Below are 19714 nucleotides of genomic sequence, written 5' to 3' on the forward strand. Positions count from 1 at the left end.
AAGCCCAAAGGCGAACGAATATATTTCTTTATGTAACTTTCTTTCAAACTTAGGTTTAAAAAAAGGTACTTTTGAAATAATACGAAATTCTGAATATATTTAACTATATATTATGTGTGTTTACTTGTATTAATGATACTAACTAATCAGATCAAGAGTGACACAGCATTGGTTCTATTTTTAAGTTAATATCAGCATTTAGCTTCTTGACTATTAGGAAAGATCATATATAACCGTCGGAACAAGACTATCAATGTATCTCTATTATTAACGATACAATTGCGTACATAGCAATATGATAATGGCTTTCTTTTTGTCCATTTTTCTCTATTCTTTTTCCTTTTATCCCATTATCCTCTTTCCTGTATACAAGGTATACTCAAATCAGAACCTCAAATAAGCGATTCGTCATTCACCACAAACAAAGAATGTTTTCATTTTTTTGTTTCAAAAACAAGAAATAGAAGTACGAACACAACAAAAAAAAAACATTACAAAATAAGCAATAAAGAATTCAAAGACAGATGCGGCATGTAAAGTGGAACAATCGATTTTCTGCACGTGCACACTGTTTCAGTTGATTGAAGACAATAACATGCTTGTTTATAATCTATTTTTAACTTTCTGTATTCCATGTTTGTTTACAATAAAATTGAGAATGGAAATGGGGAATGTGTCAAAGAGACAACAACCCGACCAAATAAAAAACAACAGCAGAGGGTCACCAACAGGTCTTCAATGTAGCGAGAAATTCCCGCACCCGGAGGCGTCCTTCAGCTGGCCCCTAAACAAAAATATACTAGTCCAGTGATAATGAACGCCATACTAATTTCCAAATTGTACACAAGAAACTAAAATTAAAATAATACAAGACTAACAAAGGCCAGAGGCTCCTGACTTGGGACAGGCGCAAAAATGCGGCGGGGTTAAACATGTTTGTGAGATCTCAACCCTCCCCCTATACCTCTAACCAATGTAGAAAAGTAAACGCATAACAATACGCACATTAAAATTCAGTTCAAGAGAAGTCCGAGTCTGATATACTTTCTGAAATGCTTTAAAGATACAAACATGTTGATTGCAGCCTAAAAAAATATAATCCAATTCAATATTTTATTAACGGCTTACTTTTAACAAACCAATACATACCACATTGATTAACAAATCGGAAATATGTAAAAGCCATTCATTATAATTACGAGAGACGATTATTCATTAAATCCATTTATTTACCGCATTCGATTATTATTCAGTATTTAAAACTATAACTTACTATACTTCTTTACAGAGTCAATGTACGGAATCCATGGCTGTTAAGACATACAGAGCAAAAATCATTTCTTTTTAAAATCCAAAGTATAGTTTTGAATACTCTTTATTAAGGCCTCTAGAAAGGACATTCAAAATTGTTTTCTCTAGTTAATAAAATTGAGAATGGAAATGGGGAATGTATCAAAGAGACAACAACCCGACCAAAGAGCAAAAAACGGCAGAAGGCCACCAATGGCTCATCAACACATCAAGAAAATCTCGCACCCGGAGGCGGGCTCCAGCTGGCCCTAGACAAAAATACGGTTCTTGCGTCGTATTTGTTATGCTTTTTTTTTTTTTAAATATTTTATTTCCTGTTGTTCAACTATGCTAGAAATGATATCCTCCTGGGTATTTAGAACATTTGTGTCTCGTTGGGAGTTTATTGACCGACTTTTTGAGGCTGTAAACAAATAATATACTTTATCATGCAGAGCAAAACACATCCTGAATTCTTAAGTACATCTCAGAAAACAAGACAAAATCAAAAGGTGGATTCCCCACTAAAGAAAATGACATTTTTCAGAAATTTGAAATCCGGCATTAGAAGCATATAAAAGAGCACATCACGGGTAAAATTAAATATCATTTTGAAAAGAAGCAAATGGCAAATACTGTAAGTAAACTCAATATGAATTTACTTTTTTGTGATGTAGTCATTTTATATATATATATTGCCTTTAATATTCGTTTAATCTTGTTTTTCGACTGTTTCAAAAACAAAAACAAAATTATTTGACAAAATATATAAACACATTGTTTTTTATTATAGCTGTTCCAAAAATTTTACGGAACCATGAACATTGCAATTGGATTACTTACACTGGTGGTTGTGTACGTGAAAGCTACACCAGAAGTAAGTATCACTTTCATTTTCTATTATTTTTACCTGCTCTTCATAAGTTTTCAATAACGTTCCCGACTGCTTGTATATTTTTATGTATAATGAATGAGGGTTTTACCTTTCTGCCTTTTTGTTTGAATTTTGATTATAATGTCAAAATACTGAAAATTTTAAAAGAGTTCCGGACAGTTTCTTTCTCTCATTGTGTTTGAATCAAAATTAGTTGAAACTAAGTAAATTTTGAATATTGAAGATCCTAAATGTTATTTTTAATATTCTTACACTGTGCGATACAATGCTTTTGAAGCATTACGACAACTTATGTATGTTTTGGTAAGTTTGCGTCGAAGGTTCATCCAACCAATGGCAACATTTTGAAATTTTGGTATTAAATTGTATGAAAAAATGTTGGCATATGTTGAATAATTTGTAACAGATTAAGCGTTATTAAAACATTAATTGATTAAGGGATAATCAATTTACAACAAGTTTAACCTTAGCGTTTAAGTGTACTCAAAACCAGTTTTGTTGATTGATTGATTATCTTTATTTCCTCCATAATATGAAGATTTTACAATTTATATTATAAGAACAGAATCAAGAACATAACACTAACATATTTACATATTCTAAACAACATCAAAGTATACAAACATCAATAAAAAAAAGTCTATAGATAGTTACATAATTACATAGGAAATAGAGTCAAAAACAAAACGTCTATAATTCACCAACTTCATACAAGAACAACATTAGTTAAGATCAAATATGTGACTATAAAGATCATAATTGAAGACCTGATATAGTTTATACATATAATCTGCTATGTGGCACATCAAGAGGCTCCATACATCAGCATTTATAGTTTGCATGGTATGATTCATACTTCCAAGTAACGACTCGATAATTTCGTCATCATCTTGATTAAAGAAACGAACGGAATCCTCTACGTCAAGAATATCAACAATTTTGTAGAACATTTCTGTCCGAATTTGTGAAAGAGATGTACAGCAAAGTATATAATGCATAAGTATATCCGTATTATATAAGTTACACAAGGAGCATTTGCCTGTTTGAATAGCTATGGCTCCTAATTTCACAAGCGTCATAAATTTTGAATTTAGTGATGGATAAGTTACCGCTAGTCGTAACAAACGATGCTCCGTCAAACAAGTATGTATTTTATGGTACCGCTTAAGTTCTGGACGCCGTTCAACTGAGTGTTTCCATTTGTTTTCTTCGTATATGTCTAAAGTCTGTTTTACAATTTTGCTCCACAGTAGCTTGTCTGGAAAAAAATTTTCAGCCACAAAGTTTTCAACAAAAGAATCAAAATCATATTTTATCAAAATTTTGATATAATCGTAAGTCAATGAAATTTGACTGGCCTCACCGGTTAATATTTGTCCCATACGAAAATTAAACATCCGTTTATGTATTGTTGTCGATTTTGCACGACACAGTCTCCCAAAAAACAAAAGTTTCATTTTATCAGTATATCCTTCGACAGACCACAAACCAACATTACTAATACAAGAGTCAGTCGGACTACGTTTATCCATCATTAGTATAAATCTGACGAAATATCTTTGAGTTATTTCCAACATTTCAGTTTCACGGTAGGGTAGCTGACCCCAAGTTTCACATCCATAAAGTGCTGTTGTAAGAATTACTCTTTTCCATATCAAGTTATTAGTTAAGGCACTCATCCCTCGTGGATTAACACCAACAGTATATAGTGAGTGAAGTTTCTGTTTTAACTTTTTACTGGATTTATCTGATCTATCGAAAGTTTTTCCATCTGAGCTAATAAGTGTTCCAGCGTAAGTACATGTACGTTTTCTTTCGAGTACAATATTACCTAGGTTAAGACATGCTGCAGAGTCATAATTGTTGCGAGTCTTTTTTGGTGGTGTAAAAGTCAAAACACTACTTTTCGATGCATTATATTTTAACCGCCATTTGAGCGCATAGCTGTTAACAACGTTTAATAATGTCTGAGCACCATTTACAGTTGCGCTTAATAAAGTTGTGTCATCAGCTAACAAGATTGTTGGTATGCTTATCGGGCCTACTAGTAGTTCACAATGTGTCGATAAGAGTTCACAAATCAAGTCATTGATAAATAAGGAAAATAACCAGGCAGACAACACACGACCTTGACCTACTCCTTGTTCAATCCGAAACACTTGACTTGTCCACTATGCTGCACATGTGCTGTTGCAGTTTTATACGACATATATATCAGATTCCACAATTTACCTTGAATTCCAATTTGGTTCAGTTTGTAAAGTAGGCCATCTTGCCATACTCGGTCAAAGGCCTTTTCGTTGTCGAGAAAAATGGCATAAACAATCGAATTACGTTCAAGATAATAATGAATTGCTTCTTTCAAGGTGTAAATAGCTGGTATCGCACCATGTTCTTTTACAAATCCAAACTGGAGTGGATGCGGCATCACACGATTGATATTAACAAGGAGTTTATGAATACGATTCAAAATTATTTTATCAAACAGTTTTCCTAATGAAGACGTTAAAGTAACTGCACGATAACTATTTGGATTTGTTTTGTCTTTATTATTTCGTTTATAAAGAGGTATAACTATTCCATGTCTAAATGATAAAGGTAAGTATTCTTGTTCGAGAATTAAATTGTATAATACACTCAGATGTTTTAATATGTTTTCACCACCATATAGTATGTGTTCATTTGATATATAATCCTGTCCTGGCGATTTACCGGCTTTCAATGTTCGTACCTGATCCTTGATTTCATCTACAGTAATCGGTTTGTCGATAGTATCAATATAACCTTTGTATTTATTGTTGAAAAGATCATGAACTTTTTTGGAAATTTTCCCGTAAAATTGTTTGTCAAAGCAGTTCTCTTCTTTTATAGAATATAAATTTTCAAAATTTTTCCCCCATAACATACATATATCTCCAGGTGTCTTTGCTTCGGTATCGTCATAAACAAGTTTATCTGTTGTCGGTCCCTGTTTCCTCATTTTACGTGCAGTTCTGAAAAATTCTCCGATGTCAACTTCTGCTGCAATCTTAATGTCCTCATACTTTTCCTCTCGCCATAGTTTTTCGGCCTGACGTTTACGTTTCCTGAAAATTCTTTTTTTTTCTTTATATTCTTTGTTAAGGCGGTTAGATTTGTTACGAGGCTTGTTGTTATTTTTCCATTCACGACGAGCTTCGCGCTGTTCGTAATGAACTGCATTTAAGTCATTAGATTTCCAGTATGGTTTGAGGTAGTGACGAAACTTTCCACACGGAATATATGCATTTGCCGACATGTGTAGTGCATTAGTTAAAACTGTATTATAATGTTCCAGATCATTAATGGTACAATTATCGATTTTAGGTTTGATAATGTCCAAAATTTTATAAATTTCTGTTTGATACATCTTTATTTCAAATTCATCAGCTTTCGTCCATTTTAAAACATGACGGCCCAATTTGGAGCAAACTGACGACCCACATAGCAGATCAATGTTCAGAGACATATATATAGGGTAATGATCAGAAAAATCATATGGACAGTCATCTTTTATCTCTAAGTTTGAAATATCATGCTCTAAAATTTCTGGTATACATATATAGTCTATTAACGATTTTTGACTTTTATCTTTATTTCTGAAAGTATAATTAGGCCCAGTTACCTCATTCAACAAGTGGGGAACTTTTATATTACGACTATCAAAACAACATTTCAAAGCATTACTTTTTGTGCTAACATTTTCACAAGATATGTCAACATTAAAATCACCACCTATAATTGTAATATAGTCTTCACTCATTCTATCATAATAACACGATAAAACATCTAAATAATCTAGATATACATCTTGAGAATAATTAGTAGACGGTAATAGAGTGTAAATTACACATATATCTTGAAAACCATCGATTGACAATATCGCACCACATATTCTGTCATTTTGAATTTCTACGGGCTTAATTTTAAAACCTGATGATTTTCTAATCAATATTGCTGTCCCACCCGAGCCCCTTGAACTATTCATGCAAGAGCTACTAATACTATAAACAACATGAAATTCGTCAGCAATATTATGAAGAAAACATACATTAGTTTCATTCAACCAATGTTCAGTAAAAAAACATATATCTGATTGCTTAAGTAAAGTTTGAAAGTACGACACCCCGTACATTGCACCCCTCATGTTCCAACATAATAACCTTATCATGACGAAAATATAAAATATACAAAATATAATATAGGTTTTAATTCCATGATTGTTCTGTTTGGTTGTTATTGTTAAAGTTACTATTGTAGGGTACGTATTCTCTCCAGTATACACCCGCTGGCCAGAAGTTTTCGTTCAACTCTACGATCTCAAAGTCACTCTCAACAATGTTTACACGCATTATATATGTAGAATATCCTCTTCCTTCACGCTTCTTAAGTAGTTTTGAAAAAGTTATTTTCACACCTTTTTTTCTGCAAACGATTTTACGGCTCCATTTACAAGTTCATATGGTTTGTCAGCTCGAACATTATAAAGTACAATACGTTTAGTCCTTTTTCGAACTACTCCCCTAAATACTGAAGTATCGCCGTCTGAAACTAATGGTTCAATTGGCTGTCCTTTGTTCCCTTTTGGTATTTGGTCATTACCTGAAAATACAACTAGGTTTGACAGAACGTGGTTAGGTTTTAGAGTTTGATTAAAACGGTCGTTTGTGAATTCACTATCATTATCCGTGTACGTTGGGTAATGTCGCTGTTCATGAGTCACCATGCTCACGCTTTCAATTTGTGCTTCATTTCCAAACTGGTCTGTGTCATTTTCTCGTGTTATAAATTCGGTATTTGATTTTGATAATTTTGAATCTATAACAACGTCAGAAAATTGTTTTTTCGACACCATAGACATCTGTTTACATTTTCCATCGATTGCTTCTAAACGATTAAAAATCTTTAAATTTGTTTCTTTTTGTTCTTCGTTTTGTCTGTTTTCATCTTCTGATTCTCGTAATTGTTGTGATTTCAGTTTTAATTCAGACTGTAACTTCGTATTTTTATCACGTAATTCAGCTAGTTGTGATTTTTGGTTTATAAGTTCAATGTCTTTTACATCAATTTTATTTCGTAAATTCTTAATTTCTTCATCATACTTCGTAACCATTTTGTTAATTTTCCCTTCCGTATTCTTTACATGTTCATCGAAACTTTGTTTGAGTTCTAAAATCAACATGTAAAGTAAAAATGTAGGTATAATTGTGTGTGTTGAGTATCTATTTTCTTAGAAATTAATATACAATTAACAGATAATAAAACAATGGAAAATAAGATTTCTATAATTTTATCAAATAATCATCTATTCATATTATATATATATCACGGTGGGTATGGTTGTCCTGCGAGAGAACGTACTGTGCTGGTGATTTGGTCCTGACGGGTGCTGGTGGGTCCTGATTCTGTGCTGGTGGGTTTGTTTACATTGTATCAGAACGGCAATAAAATGACTGTTTTGTTGCTTAATTTTTCTCTGATGTGTCATAAGTACCATGCAAAGTATATTACAACAATATTATATTGCAAAAGTCGTGCAAGTTCGTTAAAGGGAATTGTCCTGACGCTGTGCTGGTGATAAGAAAAACGGTCCTGGTTCTGTGCTCCTATGTCCTGGTTCTGTGCTTTTATATTTTAGTTAAACGTGGCATATATTCAAGATCATTGATGCTGTACTGTTATTGACTTATAAGCTGATGTCTGCTTTCTTGAAATTGACATTTTTGTGAATCTGTTTACTGTTATAATGAGAGAAAAAATACCCCCATTTTTTAATTTTTTTTTTAAACTAACTGTAATCTTATTTATTGGCCTGTTAATGGAACCCTTCTTGCCCCCTTTTAAGATAAGAAAATATGTTTACGATTTTCGGGATTACGATCCGTTTGCAAGATCACCAAAATATGTTGTAATTTATACCATACTTATATAAAGTAGATGATGTGGTATGTTTGTTGTCAATGGACAAATTTCCATAAGAAACCAAAGGAAGTATGTGTTAACAACCATACGCCATCGTACGACCTTCAACAATAACCCATAAAATAAAAATGTAAAAGGTTTTGCATAAAAATGGAGAGCAGAAATATAGAACAAAGGACTTTCTGAGCGTTTGAATCATGTCTTTAGCAGCTTAAAACACATTTGTTTGTTAACAATTGAGTGCTGACTATAAGAATTACAATAGTATTGCGGGTTTGTTTGTTTGGTGTTTTTGTTTGGGGGGGATGGGGATAAGTTAGAGCGAGGTTACAGTGAAAGCTTGGAATAGTTTCCCGTAAGATTTAAAAGTTGTATTGTAAAAGAAAAATGTATCTTATAGCTATTAAGAATCACTTGCTGTAAGATTTTTCCAACAATTTTTTTTTTGTCTAAACGGTTATCAGGTATTATTTTTTTTCGAAAGTTCGATAGAGCACTAAAAAAAATCACTATTTTATGAAAGGGCAGGCTAGAATATGTCAGAGAATGAAGACGAGATAACCTAGAGAACACTAATAAAATTAAGATTTCTTAGCTTTTTTCATTTCAAAATAAATATTTTTGATAAAGAATTACGGGGGAGGAAGTGAACAATGTGTCCTTCTTTTCTATATATAAATATTTTTCATGAATAAAAATAAAATGTGCCTTGATTATAATTGAAAATGAGTAAATGGAAAAAAATACCCAACTAAAATACACTTTTATTTTAATATTGGTAATATCACTAAGCTTTTAAGTTTTGTGTGTCAAACACACCATCACTGTAGTAATGACTCCTTACTAAGATATTTCACTGCATTCATTTTTTTTTCTGCATTTTTTTATATTGTGAATTCATAGAATTATTATATTAAAATGTAGCCTTAATTTATATTTAATAAAAACTGAATCTAAAGCCAGATATATCAAACATTTTTGTTTCCATCTATCCGTTTTCAGGACTTTAACAATCAACAATAACACGCCTGGAAAGTAAAATGCGTACTCGGCTGTCTGTAATCGGCCATTTTTAGACACCCCAGGCTCCTAAAAAACAAGCCGGGGTGGGGTTCAAAGATGCAAATTAAGTACTTATATCCATATTTTATCTTTTCGTGTACGGTTTATGACCCCTCCTGTGGCCTGTCAATTCCGAAATGTGCAAACTGCAATAGTATCAAAACAGCACAGACAATGAATAATAGAGATTTATTTTGTACATATATCAAGGGGAAACGTCTTGCAAAGCATTATTATTTATAGTTCATTATTGAATTTAGTAGAAAAAGAGAATTTAGTGAAAATAATCACTATTTTTGTAGAAAATTCACAGACCTTTGTACAGAGATTTTTGTTATGTTTAGCATGGGATAAACACAATGGTTCATTACCGAGTAAAACAAATCAAAATGTCTATCTACCTTGCACATTTCAGAAAATTCAACAACACCAGAGCAGATAACGAAACTGGTTCCAGCAACATTTATAAGCAATTTAAGATTGTGACCCTCACAGTTTCCATTCACCACAAATAATCTCGTTACAACGAATCATTTTAAATACAAAAATACGTGTTGCATGCAGCCTTTTGTTTATCTATTAATATATGTATACGGATAAAGTTATGAAAGGCAGCAGGGTCATCAGGGTGAGGAGTCCATGTCATCTGATATAAATGCTAAGCATAGATCTAGAAAGCGACATATAATCATGACATTAAAAAAAGTCTCTTCTTTTCGACTTTTTTCAAACAAATTGACACATAAAATGAATTATATAGTATTGTGGAATTTTTAACTTATTTTAGATACTATATATTGTTATCTGATATTGGACGAAAGATGTTGCCCTTTTATGTTATTATGTAATACAAGTTCAGATCATTTGAAAACACATATTAAACAGCCAAATGGATGCACAAGAGCTAAAATAGGAGTCATAGATCCTGTTGGCAACAGCTATCTGGCTAATTTTATTGATTTTGTAACATTTGTTTCAAATATGACCAACTTCTTATCCAAAATCACCAGCACCGTATCAGGACCCACCAGCACAATGACAGGACCCACCAGCACAGAATCAGGACATGCATAAATTGAGAAAATGCTAAATTTTAATAAATTGCAATGTTTTTTCACAAAATTGTTTTGTCGTGTGGATTGCGGTATAGAAAGCGGACTCTATGAGCATTTTTGTTTTATTTTTTCAGTTCGAGATTTTCAGAAAATGAGCATTTTTGTGTTACGCTTACTGAAACAGTTTAGAGGGTCATTTTTTTAATGGTTCATATATGAACCCATAAGAAACGAAATTGAAAAATCTCAACTGTTTTCTTCCATTTTTTATGAGTGAAAACGTCAAAAATCATCATTTTCGTCTTTGTTTACATTTTTTCATTGATCACCAGCACCCGTCAGGACCGAATCACCAGCACAGTACGTTCTCTCGCAGGACAACCATACCCACCGTGTATATGTTACAGTAAATAGGTGAAATTAGGAATTACACGTAATTACTAAACACTTCAGTAAATACCTGTAATTACTAGCCAATTTAGTAATTACATGTATTTACTAGTTGTTTCAGTGATTACTGGTAATCACTGATTTTTTTTGTCATTTTTACAGCTATTTACTAACTTGATTTTTTTGTTTTAAAATTAAAAACATAATTCAAGATACCAAATAAGAAAGTAAAGGGGTAGGGATTTTAAGGGCGCTAACTTAAGGAAGTAGGAATATAATGCACATCCAAAGTGCATACTATTTAGTGTTTGTGAATTGAAACTGGAAAATGGTTGTTTTATAGGTTTTGAAATTCCGTAAATATATGTATGCAAGACGATGATATCTATCCAAAATCAAACTAAAATCTCCATCATGCACTTCAAAACTTTAAAAAAAAACTTTCTCCAAATATCCTGAATTTCTACCAAACTTGGACAGAAGCTAAATGTTTATGATCATAAAATAATATCCAAAAGTAAAGTTTGAAAAAAAAATCCTTTTTTTTTTCGTATATTACTTATAAATGGACTAGTTTTTTCCCAGTTAACATTACATACACTCTGTAGTTAAAGTTTTTAAAACATTAGATTTTATAAACCATCCTGGATTTGTACCCAATTTTGACTGAAGCTTCTAAAGTACTAGTCAAAAGATAGTATCTAGAGGAAAATTTTAATATTTTTTCCTCATTTTTGTTGAGCCTGCGATTAACAGCAAAAGTAGCCGAGACTATTTGTTCTGCAAAACCCTTACAATTTTAATAGCTTAATACATCGATAACCCATCTCCAGCTATGGGTTGATTTGAAGGTCACATGAATACGTATTCAATGAGGTCCAAATATTCACTTGCAAGTGCACAACTCATCAACCTTGTTTCTCAGCTAATTTAACAAAATAAAATCAGAATGGCTGCTAACAGTGAATTATAATTTTACTATATCATTTTTATAAATGATTTAACAACCAAAAAAAAGATTTTTTTTTATATATCTCCAAGCTAATGCACATAACAGTTCATTCCAGTTCTTAACCTACATAACGTTATCTTATCTTTAAGTCTAAATATTCTTCAAATTCAAAGAGTTCTTTAAAAAGTTAAGACATAATGCTTTGGGAGAATTTTCCATTTCTGATTTCCATGTCTGCTGAAGTTGGTAAAAAATTATCTGTATAATGCTCAACTTAAACCATTTTGGATTAAAACTAAAGTTACTCTGATTTAACCAAATATTTGAAAGTCCATATTTATTCAAGATATTTTTTTATACATATCAACCATTCAAAATTTTAAGAGAACTAACTGATCTTCTAGTTAGTATTACACAGCTAAAACAATGTTGTATTACGGTCAGGTGATCAAAAGTTATGGTTGTTTTAGCAGTCAGTACATAGGTGTAAAATTTCATTTTAAATTTAGTAATTACTGGTAATAACTGGGCCGTTTAAGAAATTACTTGTATTTACTAAGTGCATCGGGAATTACCTGTAATTCCTAAATTTTAGTAATTACATGTAATTCCTAATTTCACCTATTTACTGTAACATATATACCAGTGTCATTTTCATGAATAATATAAAATATATATAAAAGGACATTCGCTCACTTAGGCAAAATAAATCAATATGCACATAGAAGTTAAAACACAGTTTTACTTCCGATATGTGTTGATTTGAAGAGTTTTTTTTATTTACTTATATAAATAGTAGTTTAATATTACAGTTTTGTGTCCTTTTTAAGCTTTAAAATATAAATTTGTTTACTAGTTCAAAACGTCAACATACTGTTGTTATAGCCTCGAAGTTCACACGGAATATTTCAAAACTCAGAAACGTCTGAAAGATGTTTTGAAACCACCTTGGTATGAATAGATACATTCGAGGAAAATCAAACTTATATTTTAACGTCGAGCACAGGAACATCTGATTTCATTTGACAATTTGTCAAACGGGGCTAATATGTATTTCTATGATCAGTTGTACATCCTATTTCCTCATATCCTCATATTTTTTGAAAATATCGTTTGAGTGACCATTATGTACGAACAGAAAATGTCAAATTTCAACAACAGATAGTTGGTTGTAGTTAAACCATACATGTAGCTTATTTCATCAATTACTTTTAGAACACACGATATATATGTTGTGTACAAGTTGTAATGTTGTACAAGTTGTAATGTTGTACAAATTGTAATGTTGTACAAATTGTAATTTGTACAAATTTTTTGTACAAGTTATCAGTGTTTTATGAACTGCTTAACACAAATGAATGATGCAAGCACACAGTATTTTGTTTCACAGATTTCTGTCATATTTTCACAACTTCATGATACAGTCTTATACTGAGCATTGGTACAAAAAACATTATAAGACCACAAAAAGACTTTTTATAGGTATTAATAGGGTATAGGGAGAAAAATATAAATTAAATTTAAACCATTCAGGTATCCTCATTTCCCGTTTGAGGACAAGGAGACTAGCACTAAATGTCAGGTTGAAGTATCAAAATTTGAATTTAAAACATTAAACTAGTACATTTTAGAAATCTGTATCACCTGGTGCAAGAAGGTATGTGTCAAAAAACTTATAAATTGTACAAAAACCCTGTACAAATTATTATTTGTACAAACTTACATCTTGTACACAACATATATACTATCTAACTCCAAGGTAAATTCAAAATGAGGAAAGTCTATAAAACCTAACGAATTCAAACTCTCGACTATATCAACAAACGGAACAAATGGAATTCATCTGTCATATTCCTGACTGGACATGGTTTCAAAACATCTTTCAGACGTTTCTGAGTTTTGAAATATTCCGTGTGAACTTCGAGGCTATAACAACAGTATGTTGACGTTTTGAACTAGTAAACAAATTTATATTTTAAAGCTTAAAAAGGACACAAAACTGTAATATTAAACTACTATTTATATAAGTAAATAAAAAAAACTCTTCAAATCAACACATATCGGAAGTAAAACTGTGTTTTAACTTCTATGTGCATATTGATTTATTTTGCCTAAGTGAGCGAATGTCCTTTTATATATATTTTATATTATTCATGAAAATGACACTGGTATATATGTTACAGTAAATAGGTGAAATTAGGAATTACATGTAATTACTAAAATTTAGGAATTACAGGTAATTCCCGATGCACTTAGTAAATACAAGTAATTCCTTAAACGGCCCAGTTATTACCAGTAATTACTAAATTTAAAATGAAATTTTACACCTATGTACTGACTGCTAAAACAACCATAACTTTTGATCACCTGACCATAATACAACATTGTTTTAGCTGTGTAATACTAACTAGAAGATCAGTTAGTTCTCTTAAAATTTTGAATGGTTGATATGTATAAAAAAATATCTTGAATAAATATGGACTTTCAAATATTTGGTTAAATCAGAGTAACTTTAGTTTTAATCCAAAATGGTTTAAGTTGAGCATTATACAGATAATTTTTTACCAACTTCAGCAGACATGGAAATCAGAAATGGAAAATTCTCCCAAAGCATTATGTCTTAACTTTTTAAAGAACTCTTTGAATTTGAAGAATATTTAGACTTAAAGATAAGATAACGTTATGTAGGTTAAGAACTGGAATGAACTGTTATGTGCATTAGCTTGGAGATATATAAAAAAAAATATCTTTTTTTTGGTTGTTAAATCATTTATAAAAATGATATAGTAAAATTATAATTCACTGTTAGCAGCCATTCTGATTTTATTTTGTTAAATTAGCTGAGAAACAAGGTTGATGAGTTGTGCACTTGCAAGTGAATATTTGGACCTCATTGAATACGTATTCATGTGACCTTCAAATCAACCCATAGCTGGAGATGGGTTATCGATGTATTAAGCTATTAAAATTGTAAGGGTTTTGCAGAACAAATAGTCTCGGCTACTTTTGCTGTTAATCGCAGGCTCAACTAAAATGAGGAAAAAATATTAAAATTTTCCTCTATATACTATCTTTTGACTAGTACTGTAAGAAGCTTCAGTCAAAATTGGGTAAAAATCCAGGATGGTTTATAAAATCTAATGTTTTAAAAACTTTAACTACAGAGTGTATGTAATGTTAACTGGGAAAAAACTAGTCCATTTATAAGTAATATACGAAAAAAAGGATTTTTTTTTCTAACTTTACTTTTGGATATTATTTTATGATCATAAACATTTAGCTTCTGTCCAAGTTTGGTAGAAATCCAGGATATTTGGAGAAAGGTTTTTTTAAAGTTTTGAACCACAGTGCATGATTGAGATTTTAGTTTGATTTTGGATAAATATCATTGTCTTGCATACAGACCTTTTCCCAAGAAATCGGGGATTAGAACTAGTTTTATAGGACATATTAGTCAAATAATAAAGTCGTTCATACCTTTTTAAAAATTCTATTCATATTCAATGAATTGCGTTTTTGTATATCTAATTTGATTACTATACGCTAAATTCAGATACGTTATTTAGTTTTCCTTTATTCATAATCACTGGAATATATAGTATCTGTTTGTTTTATAGGTCAATCACTTGATTGAAACTGATCACCAGGGTCGAGAAATACATATGGATGTTATGCATGATATTGAAGACAAAACTGTCATTGCAGTCATTGGCGATGTTTCTAAATACAAGAATGGTATTCCTACAGTCAATTTCCATGACTAAAACACGGTAAGCACCGCATTTTTACAATTATTATAAGAATTAATATACACATACAATGTTTATATATTACATATAATGTTAATTAAAGGCAACAATAGTTTAACTTGTTCATAATACTATAAGTTTATTTCCCGTGCCTGAGGGAGATATGAAGATTTGTTCACCCTAGAAAAATCGTATTTCACGAGGGCATCGCCCGAGGGAAATATGACTTTTAGAGGGTGGTAATCTTCATATCTCCCTAAGCCAAGGGAAATGAAGGTTTTATTCCAGCTGCCTATACTTTTTTTTTTACTTATGAACATCAGATATTAATTTACATAATTGTTTTCTTACCCGTTTTTTTTTTATATAACTAAACACAACATACACAATAATAATCAGTACCGATTAAAAGTTAATTAGAGTAAATTTAATCTTTTCTGTTGTTTTTTTTTTAAGATCTGAAATGATTTTTAAAAACATAATTACTATACTATCTTTAAAAAAACGACCAAAACAATTTAAAATATTAACCGCGTGTAAAGTCGGCCAAGGCATCCCGACGTTCAGAGGAGAATATGAAGTTTTCTTCGACGTCACGTGGGATAGTTTCAACCAATCAAATGTAGATTTCGCTATCAAAATCAACATGCAGTTGAATGATACACGTTATTCTGAATCCTTACTGGGTGTATGGGCTCATATTTCACGTCACTGATTTTAATCCTTGGCCATCTGGTTACGAGGATATAGAAAACTGACACAGAATATGAACCAATATTAATATTCCTTGTGAAGCCCGAATAACATAGATTTCAGTCATTCCTTTTTTAACCGTGCTATACAGCATCTTTAGCGGTTCGAAAGTAGTACCCATCAAGAATACTAACTGTTTGATGGAATATCGATCCACAAACTTCACATATTTACTGTCGATAAATGTCCAGTATTTTGATAATACGTCTTCGGTGTATTTTTGCTATTGAAATCATTGTGGTTCTTCAAAAAGTAAAACTTTACCGAGTAAAAATCGTCTCAAAATATGCTCACATACACGAGGTCCCACACTCTTCATCAGATTAGAAGAATATATGAATTTCTGTCGAAACATAAATAGGACATGGGGGGGGGGGGGGGGGGGGTTGTAAGGAGAACATCATAAATACGATGTCTTTGGAAATTCAACGTGTAGAAACATAGTACTTAAAGGAGAATTTGTCATTGATATTTCAGGGTTATGGAGTACTGAAAAATATCAACAGGAAAGCGTGTATTTTAACAAAAACACCCGTTCCTATCGGAACAGACGAAAAGTACAGAATTGTAAGTTTAATTATAATCGTATGCCTTTTATTAATACACTTATTTCTGTTCATATTTGAAATAAAGTTTTCAATTTTCAGTTTGTTTTAACTTTATAACAAAATATATGACTACAGAAAAACTTATGTAATCTTACATATATATCTTGATGTATTTGGAAATGCCTGTACGAAGTCAGGATTATGACTGTTGGTTTCCAGTCGTTCCGTTGGTCAATATATTCGAACGTTCGAAAGTGTCAGGGTTTTTTTTACTTCTCGTTTCCGAATTCAGTTCGATATTTTAGTTACTCCATTTTGTTTTATAATTTCACAGGGTGTTACTACTGAAGTCCATGACCATTTTCTAAAGATTGTTCCTGCAAAAATGTTATATGATGATGTTAAGGCTTTAGCAGGAGAAAGGCTTGCATCTTTTTGTAAAGACTACACGACACTGTATGCTGAAGTTACACCAGTGAACAAACACAGCAGACAGAAAAGAGGTACAGTGTATACATCATCTAAGTGATTAAACTGCCGCATAGTCTAACTCGAAAAAACTAAACTTTTGCTATGATAATATAAATATAAATGTAAAGAGGTAAAATGTATTTATTAATAAGATAGAACACGGCGAATAAAAACGATAAACATGAACGCAGAAGAAATCTTGGCGTAAGTTTCAACCTATTTCCATTTGAAGCAAATTCACAGAATTGAAATAAATATACTTCACATTTATCAAGGAAAGGTGCCATTAAATATTCGGAAAATATAATTGTTAGTGTACATTGAATTTTCTTATAGATTATTTGCATTTTGAGTTCATACTTTATCTATCAAAACGTGATAAAATAATTACAGAACTGGTCCTTATCAACGTTGAATAATTGTTAACTAGTATTGTATTTTTGTTTCTGTAAATTATCTCTCGAGAACAAACTAAAACATCACGGTTAATTGAGATATCTATTTTTCATTACAGAGACAGCAGAAAATTTCCAAGATAGTAAGTTTAGAATCGATAAATCACTTTGCGCATGTGTTAAAAAATAATAAAGTTAAAAAAGAAAAAAAAAAATGCAAATGGAACACAACGGAATTAAATAATGAATAATGAAATAAAATAGTCTAATAATATTTATTCAGAAAGTAACGGATTGCATTTAATTTCTATGCCGAATAATAAATGTGGGTAAAACTTCAATGAGATCGACACAGCGGTAGAAACAAATCAAAGGACATTCAACAGTCAATTTACAATCTTCAACAACAGATATGTGTCAATCTACCAAGGTCCGTAGGTTGTCCTTCGTCCAGTTTAAATTTTTAAGTTATGGTTCACTTTGATTTGTCGCATGTAAAAACATTTCTATGTACATCAATACATTATAATGCTTATTTTTCTATTTTGTACTTTTGAATTAGAGGAAAATCAACTTTTAAAGTAGTATCATTGTTAAATAAATAATATATTTAAAAATAGTAAGAGTTGTATTGGTGCTAGTGAGACATATATCCATAAAGACCAATTTAAAAAATAAGATTTAAAGATGTACTTATCGAATCCCGGCGAGGGAAGAACCAAAAATTTGCGAAAGCAAATTTACAGATCTAACATTGTTGGGTTGATGTTTAGACGAGTTGTATATACATTATGTACACAGTCATGTATCACCATCATTGATGGCGATCCGATGGATACATCTGTTGTAGGGTTGTCACTGACTCAGACGTACTTATGAATACATGTATAATTATTTTCTGTGACTGTATCTTACATTAATTTGTAGGATCCTTTACTATAGATAATTTAGCTGATCTGTAACAATAACATCTTCATGCCTTATATATCATGTACTGTAGTACGCCGCTAGATTAAAACTGACGTGGAAAGGTAACACATGGCCAGCGAAAGCTCTTTTTATGAGAGCCCAGGTGGTCGAGTGGTCTAGCGGGACGGCTGCAGTGCAGGCGATTTGGTGTCACGATATCACAGTAGCATGGGTTCGAATCCTGGCGAGGGAAGAACCAAAAATTTGCGAAAGCAAATTTACAGATCTAACATTGTTGGGTTGATGTTTAGACGAGTTGTATATATGTGTGTATAATTGAAAGAAATAAAGAATACTGCATATTATTATTTCTAGCTTTCGTTTATCTTCCATTATTGTTCATAAATGTACTAAGTTTCAAGTTAATGTGAACATAACTTTTCGGTAATCTAACTTTACAAAATTTTAACATAAAAATGCACGTGCAACATTCCTATGTTCAGAAAAAACTGTGAAGTTGGGCTCAAACTGTAATATGAAATATGATTTTAAAAAGTTCACATCTTATGCAATTGTGTACTTATAGTTGAACAGACGGACGCCAAACCAGAACAAATTATGCTTTAGTACAATTAAAGGATGGCTAAAAAAAACCCAACATAAGGTGTTTTCTCAATGAAGGCCATTTGTAGCCTTTAATTATATCTACAAATGCCCTTTATAGCTTGCTGTTCGATGTGAGCCAAGGCTCCGTGTTGACGGCCCTACCTTGACCTATAATGGTTTACTTTTATAAATTGTTACTTGTATGGAGAGTTGTCTCATTGGCACTAATACTACATCTTCCTATATCTACATTGTAATGTACAATAATTATGAATACCCTATTATATTCATTTTCACTATTGAGCTACTTTAATAGAAATGGAACAGGTGGCAGAATTAAAATTCGTATAAAGTACATTGATATAAACGACCAATCACTAAACCATGGAAATACATTAGTCGGAATACCATGGGTTCCGCAAAGGGTAGGATAGGCTACATGTATGTAAACATGATAAGTATCTCTCATCATAATCATGCAATCCGGAGTTGCCCCTGTCGGTGTTGGAATATCAGTCTCTGAGTGTATCATTAGCTCAGTAGTCAATACTTCGGTACTGACATATGTAATAGCATATCTGTCGGAAATTCTTCATTTATAAATCTAAAAATGGTTAAGAAATTAAGGTTTCAACTTCCTCAGGCCGATTGACCTTGGCTGGATTTGGCTATTATATTTTAGTCCTTTTTGGTCATTTA

General features: G+C 31.6%; 1 protein-coding gene across 3 annotated transcripts in view; it reads left to right on the plus strand.

The window, feature by feature from the left end:
• Positions 1-1817: 1817 nt before the first annotated feature.
• LOC139522949 (uncharacterized) overlaps positions 1818-19714 on the plus strand; it is a 40907-nt gene continuing 23010 nt past the window's right edge. The window contains exons 1-2 of one of the 3 annotated variants that reach the window (XM_071316629.1): positions 1818-1927; positions 2084-2167. In XM_071316629.1, the coding sequence (XP_071172730.1) occupies positions 1916-1927; positions 2084-2167 (96 nt within the window). In that variant the 5' untranslated portion in view covers positions 1818-1915. The remainder of the gene's footprint in view (positions 1928-2083; positions 2168-19714) is intronic. The other 2 variants (XM_071316628.1, XM_071316626.1) reach the window with 2 other exon arrangements.

This window comes from Mytilus edulis, chromosome 5 (genome assembly GCF_963676685.1).
Source record: "Mytilus edulis chromosome 5, xbMytEdul2.2, whole genome shotgun sequence".
Lineage (NCBI taxonomy): Eukaryota > Metazoa > Mollusca > Bivalvia > Mytilida > Mytilidae > Mytilus > Mytilus edulis.